Below are 7,642 nucleotides of genomic sequence, written 5' to 3' on the forward strand. Positions count from 1 at the left end.
GTGAAAAGCAAAAGCAGTTTGGCTGTTAAACATCCTGTAAGCATATTTGGTAAAAGCCATAACACTGCGCAACTAGATTTAAATTCAGACTTGAATGAATTTCAAGGGGTGAAGAAGAATCTAATAGTGAAATACGGCATTGGATCCCACCATGGCTCAGAAATGCTGGCAATAAGCTTGCATTCTATCATTTGCCAAACATTGTACTATTATCCCATGTTTCATACTTCTCACCAGTCACCATTATATAGTGTTTGTTGTTTCACCCTTTGGGACCGTAGACAAATTTGCAATTCTTGGGTCCATATAATGCATCATCGCGGTAGGAATATTAACCCATGGGTTTACCGACCGGTCCATACTTATATAAAACAAAATAATCCTGATTACTGGATCCATCAACTGACATCCCCGGAATTTGGTACCCTCTTGTAGCAGCGACCGAAAAGTAAAAAAGTAGTCTAAGAATCTTTGGCGAGTCACTGAACCACAATCAATTAAAAAAGAGACTGAGACCTCTTAAAAGTAATGAAAGAAAATTGCAAAAGGTCAGTCACCTCACTCATAGGATCCATATATCACAAGTTAGTCTATTCTTGACTAAACTTGCACTGCTGACATAGTATCCACCTCTCAACTCAAGTGCATTGCTTTTCTTTAGGCAATAATTTGATGGCATTTTGAAATATTGGGGGGAAGGCCAGACTTTTGCAACATGAAATAAGCATCATAGGATAAATAACAACCCAGTATAGGTTCCAATCAGAATCAACATGACATTTTCCTATCCTGTAATTACATGTAAGTTTTATTGTAAGTGACAGTGGTACGGTGGTGGCCGGACTAATCTGATGCGAAGGGCTGCCAAGCGGAAGCTGCAATGAGAGGCCTGCTTTGCCAATTCAATGTCAGAAAACCCTCAGTTTCTTCCACTGAATAGCCTTCAGCTGAAAACAATGTCAACAACATCCTTGCTTGTTTCAAAGCATTTGAACCGAGATGTAACGGTCCGAACCCTGCGTCTACGAGTCTGTTTCGCCATTTAATCAGCGGCTCATGACGTTCGACCCGACTTATACCTTCGCAACTCAGCACATTGCATATTTCCTTTTGTATGTACATCTCTGCAAAAGCTTTTTCTTGATGAAGTCCACAAGCATCTAACGAGTCAAAGATTGTGGAATAATAGTACAAGGCTTCTGTGAACCGGGATAAGAATCCAGGTTGATTATGGTCCGCTTCTTGTTCAACAACCGTCACAATCTTCGGGTTTAAGCTTCGAATCCAACTTAGTACTGTGTCAATCGGTGGTGATCCGCGAGTTGAATCGGTTCCTAGTAACCGATGGAGCTGCATTATTGAGTTTACAGCTACGGCTTCAAATGGCTTAACTTGCAGCATCCATGGCTTTACATCGTCGAGCCGTGACGCTGCCACTCCTCGGAAGGTGAATTTAACATTGACGGACCAAGCTACTTCGGCTATCCGTAATCCGATTTCACGAAGCGAGTCACTGCCGTCTGTTGATGGGGGACCAATTCCGGTTAGTCTCAAAACCGGTGGTCCACCGGGACGTAGAGCTAGAGCTTGAATCAATGCCGGCCACTGAAGACCGTGCACTAGATTAAAATCTATCACATGAACATAATCATGACCCTGAAACGCTTCTAAGATTGCTTGATTCGCCGTGAAATGAGCAAATTTTAGGAACGGACAAGCTTCATAAAATTGATGGTACAAGAACTCGTTCTCCTGAGTTGACTCGGTTGCAGGTAAGAAACTTTCTTGAGATGGACTATAAACTCGTCGAGCTAATGCATCAATGAAATATCCGGCCACTTTTCCGATTCCACAAAGTGTGTTTACACGTGTCAATGTATAACGCATTTCTTCGATCAAAGCTGCAGCCAATGAGATGTGGCCATGTTGGACTGCCTCTGCACATGTCATCAGCAAGTGTACTAGCCTGATACTAGGATCTTCTTCTTCCGTAGCCTCTGCAGGTGATGACGCCGAAACCAGTCCGAGTTCCTGCACATTCTCTGATGATTCGTATGACATTTCAATCTCGTTCTTCGGCGAAACTACGCTTGTCGTCGTCATTTGATGTTGTTGTGCCGGTGGTGATGCTTGATTAACTTGAGCTTGCTGATTTATACCGTTCTGATCACTCCACACGATGTTACCGGCTGTCGGATCTAATGATTCAGGCGCTGGAATTAATGAGTCTATAAGCTCTAGATCAGCTGATAAATTTGATAGATGATGATGATGATGAGATGCACTACTATAATTAGGTAAGGACTGATTCAACTCGTTAAGCATGGAGTAGAGAACCGCATCAGAAGCGAGCAACCCATCGATATCCGGCGTAACCAACTTCTCGTTATGGAAACAATTGCTGCCGGAGTTGTTGTTGCTACTTCCAACTGAGATGCCTAAATCATACGGCCCCATATCATGCGATGGGACTAAAATTTTTCTAATAGAATGGAGTTTCCGGCTATGTTTTTTTATAGAGAGAAGAGGAGGATCCAGAGAAGAGAAGGTAGGAAAATTATGTGAAAGAGAATTATAATAATAACATTGAGACTGTGGAGTGCTGTTTAGAGTTGTGTATAGGAAGATGGGATTTTGATGATAGAAGCACCAAGACAAGTGAGATTATAATAAGGTGGGGATGATCAAGATTTGCCAAATTTATGCATGACAACTTGACATGCATGCAGCATGCCCATGATGCATATGCACGTATCAGAAGTCCCTTCGGGCGTCACTCTCCGATATGTAATAAAGTACAAAAATAAAAATGACTAATCGACGGAGAAAAATGAATAAACCCACTTATTGTTAAAGTCATATTTATTAGTCCATAATTTTCACGATCAATTTAAAGTCATTTTTAAAATAAAACTGTATTTAAAGGAATAATCTGACTTTCAATTACTACGGTCAGTAGCTCATGGTTTTCACAGTCGATTAAAGTTATGTTTACTAACGTACCATTAGAATAATTCTGGGATTATATTCTATGGGCGTTGAATTATTGGTAAACTACAAGTCTATTAACTACCACTGTTTTTTCATGGGGGTACTTAAAAGTTGCTGGACTTTTTTTATGAGTGCCACCAACTAGTTAGACTTCATTTACTAGTTTCCAACACCATTACTACAAGATTTAAATTAGGAGCTCCGGCAATTGATGTTGTAGACAAAATAGTCTTATTATACACACTATTGTGAATTTCAAACTTGTTGATGGCATTTTTCAGTTTCGGTTAGGCATCTCTGTAGGTTGGGAAATATTAATCAAAATGTCCAAATCATGATTAAAAATAATCTAAATTTGCTCAATTGGATGGGGATGGGGGGTCCTAATGCCCTTATCTAGGCTACAGATGGTGTAATTGAATAAGAAAGTGACAATAACATTCAAATTTATTTTATTTGTTATTATAGTTTATCTTTTTCAAAATTCTGATTGATTCAGTGATGGACAATAACATTTATTCTATAGTTGTTAATATGGGTCATTGTTATATAATTTTGTTTAGCAAAAAAAATTCAGAAATAGCAATTATGTCAGTTTTTCTTATCAAGTGGTTGAGTTGAGTGTGTTATGATAATGATTTATGAAGTAAGGCTTCAGTTAATACTTGCTATTAACTTCCCAACGATATTTGTTTGCAGTATTAGCACAGGAAATCTAACAAATGGTGTAGCAAAATTTGCCAGAAAAACTAATATTAGTACACAATGGCCTGATAATTTTTTTAACTCTAGGAAAGGAGTTACACAAGGACACTGTTAATTCAGTTAATTGTTCAAGTAATGTCATTTGCACAAATTAAAAAGAAAAAGGAAATAAAAAAATTCAACGTTTCTGGGGGGGGGGGGGGGGGAATTGAGATTTCATTGCCCATATGTTTTACCTACCCTACCCCTCTATGATGAGGAATGGTGCATACTTTTTCCGTTTCTGGAAAACAGATACAATCACTTTTTTAAAATAGGGCGAATCGAATAAGTGAGGCAGTAAGTTTTTTTGACATTTGAATGCTAATTTTTGTAGGACCCAAAGTGAATTTCTCATAACGTACTGCACTTTTACTAAAAATTTAACTCATTCCACCATATATGACAATTAACAAATAAATTAGATGTAGGAATATAGAGAATAAAAAAGATAAGAAAAAACAATAAATCAGATCATCTTCGAAAATATCTCTTTCTGGGTTGATAAGAGTGGTCTTACTTGTTCTATCACTTGTTTTGTGGGTTTTCAGTAGTTAAATGCTTGCTCTGTTCAGTGCATTGTTCTGGTGTCAGGGACTTGGAGTGTAGTAACTTGTTTCTTATTCTGTTTGGATTTTTTCCAGAGGTCAACTTTATCAACTAAAATCCTCAACAATGGTTCTCATGGAATCCCACTGGGATACTATATCTTTGGGTGAAGATGAAAAACAAACACTATTACAAGTATCAGCAAGAAATGCACAACAATGATGAGAAATTAACAAGCCATGGGATTTAGCAAAATCAGAGTCAAACCCCAAAACAACAAGTAGATTTTCTGTGCTATCAACCAATCAAGTCGCCAGTCTATGAATTGCATTCATTCAAAAAAGAAAAATGAGTTTACAAATTGCCATATGGTCTATGCAAAAGTAATTCTGCTGAAAGGTACGCCATTACGTGAACATTCTTTTGTACGCCAGTATTGAAAGAAAGAAAGAAAAGTGCTGGAAAAGCACACAGAATCACAAAGAGAAGCAAAAATAAAACAAAGGAAAGATAGCTCTAAAATGCAAATGTACCCCAACTGAAAGCCAAAACCAGACAACGAGCAATCTCGGAACAGTAAGTAGAAAAGTACATTATTATCGTTCAGAATTAACGTTGAAATTGTACCACTAAATAGCAAAAGAGGGACAATAACTGATGATCACACTGCGGGAAGGTTTTCTTGCGTTCGACAGCCACTGGATCATAAGCCGATACAAAGCTTTCCAGACATTACAAGGTATTAAGAATCATGACCACATACTGCTGAAGTTAGTGTGTTCCTGGACATGTTTTTCTAATTCATACTAATTTGGAGTATTGCAGACACAGCATGCTCCTCTACCTCATGCTAGTTCAGTATAGATTTCACCTTCAGCTGGTCAGTACATGTCTTGTTCTATATTTGAAATATTTTCAAAATGTTACACACACCACTTGACTTTATTTTTGGTCGATTCTATTAACTTAATCTAATATATTTACTCTCACTTTTTCTGATGTTGCAGTTATAAATCATATTACTAATGTTGCAATTACGCAACAGTTTCTTCATTCAGAGATGTATGTCGATGTTTTTCTCGAAGGTGACACTAGTTGTACTATGTGATAGATAAAACACCAGAAATGTATTAAGCTAAAATTCTAAGTTTCTAATCTGACGATAGAAGTTTCTTCTGTTATAAAAAATTGGTATTATTAGAAGTATCTACTAATTTTTGCAATTTTTTGTTGGGTAATGTTCTTTGTTTTTATCAGACAATAGAATAAATTAGATCAAAGAACTTAAAGATGCATGTTCAATATAATAACTTTCATTTGCAAAGTACCAACACTCCTTATTGTGCTTGAAAGCCTCTCATTCTGGGATAACAGTGATCTTAGTGGTTCCATCAGCTCTATTTTGTAAGTTTTGAGTTGTGAAGACTTTGTTCCCATTTAGTCCAAAGTGCTGTGTCAGAGTCCTAGTATGTCAAGCAGTAACTTTTTGTGCCATTGTATATCGTTCAATGTTTGGGTTCATTGAAGTGGTAATATATTGACCAACATCTTCCATTCGGTACTACTACACCTAATCTATCAAATATCAAGCTTCTAATCTCATCTCTCTCATGACGCAGTTTTCAATGATAACTTATCATATTGCTCTATGCTTCTATCATCTTTGACTCACTAGTTTCGACATGAAGGAATCAGGAGAAATCAACATTTTAACTTGATCAGACTTTACAATCATCATTTAACTAACCAAACTCAGCACCCAATGGTTTATTAACAATAAGGCAATTACAGTCACTAGTCAAGACTTGAACCAAGCAGAATATAGACAAAGCTACAAATGAAATTCAAACAATCAATGATGCCTCATTCATGTAAGATAAACTAGATGATATAAAGAGAGCATTCTCGTTACATATTCACAGCAAGATAATACCTCTAGTTTAGAAGTTACCAAAACACTTTTCAAAACAAACCCATAATAGCTAACGAAGGAGTCTATCTCCATATATATCTAATGATTCTAATCCATATTTACAAAGGGTTCATTTCATTTCTTCATAATAACCTGGAGAAGCCTAATTAGTGATGTGATAATTTTTTGCAATCAGTAAAGCAATGCATAAACCCCCATAAGATAGAAACAGAGACAAGAAATGAAAAACCATATACCAATTTTGAAGCCTATCAATCTTCTTGTCCAATGCAGCAATCTTCTCTCTTTTCTTTTCTATCATTTTCTTACTCCACCCATCTCTATCATTCCAATATATCGCAGACACTTCAACCGCTAATTCATTTCTTTCATCCATTGCCTATCAACAACAAGAAAAAAAAAATAATAATAAAAAAAAATCTATGAATTCAAAACTCAAATTCAGAATTTAAAAAACACCCTAATAACAATATCAACTGTATAAAAAACAATGAAAGTAGTCAAAATTCTTATCTCGTTTTTGTTTGGAGATATAATGTAAGATATCCAGAGATTCAAAATGACATTGATGAGAAAAATCCCTATCGGTATGGCGTAAAGAGTAATCCCTGATAGTTTATGAGACGACACAAATTCAAAAAGAGCTGCGAGATAATCAGAAGAAGAAGACGACATTAATGCTGATGAATTGATGAGGATGATGAACTAAGGGTTTTACACCTTCTCTTCAAGCAAGAAGAGAAAGGTTCATCGAGGCCCGAGGGATTGTTTTCAGGGTTCGAAGTGATTCTAGTGAGCCCTAGAGTGAAAAGTAGGAGAGGACTAGAGGAGAGAAGGGAAGATAAAGAACTAGGAGTGGTGAGGATACGGTGTAGTCCATTCCACTGTATCACGTTGCTCTGGCTTTAATCTTGTGCCATTTTTTTTTTAACCAAAGAGCAAGTTTTATATTAGAGAGACATATTTCTTACATCATGATTTATGTTAGGAATAACTAAGAGGGTAACCCATCAATCCCCACATAAATTATGTTTACGAGATGCCTTTGCTAAAGCATCTGCAGCTTTATTACAAGACCTATAAACAAGACTCCAGCTATCAACAAGGTCGTGATCTTATTCACACGCCGAAATTATCACATAGGGCCAACATTATTTTACTTTTTCAAGAAATGTTGGTTGCAGGTATGTAGTCGCTACACCCTAACAGAAAAAAGCAACCACCGGATACGAGCTCTTAATACGTTTCTACTTCTCTCTTAATTTCCAAACCCGCCCTCAACTAAATTGAACGGGAAAAATTTTCACATAAGATAAATCCTAAGACTACATCTTCAGAACGAATGAGATTCAAATTGATTTTTAGGTTGTAATTTTTTAAAATATGTTTAATGTGAGTTCTACTTCTATATTTTTTTGATCTTTT

At 36.6% G+C, this 7,642-nt stretch overlaps 1 protein-coding gene across 1 annotated transcript; it reads right to left on the minus strand.

Moving 5' to 3' along the window:
• Nucleotides 1-708: 708 nt before the first annotated feature.
• Nucleotides 709-2,646, minus strand: LOC113284504 (DELLA protein GAIP-like). The gene has a single exon (XM_026533993.1). The coding sequence runs from the start codon at nucleotides 2,455-2,457 to the stop codon at nucleotides 844-846; it is 1,614 nt and encodes a 537-aa protein (XP_026389778.1). The 5' UTR covers nucleotides 2,458-2,646; the 3' UTR covers nucleotides 709-843.
• Nucleotides 2,647-7,642: the final 4,996 nt, after the last annotated feature.

The sequence above is a fragment of the Papaver somniferum genome, chromosome 5 (genome assembly GCF_003573695.1).
Source record: "Papaver somniferum cultivar HN1 chromosome 5, ASM357369v1, whole genome shotgun sequence".
Lineage (NCBI taxonomy): Eukaryota > Viridiplantae > Streptophyta > Magnoliopsida > Ranunculales > Papaveraceae > Papaver > Papaver somniferum.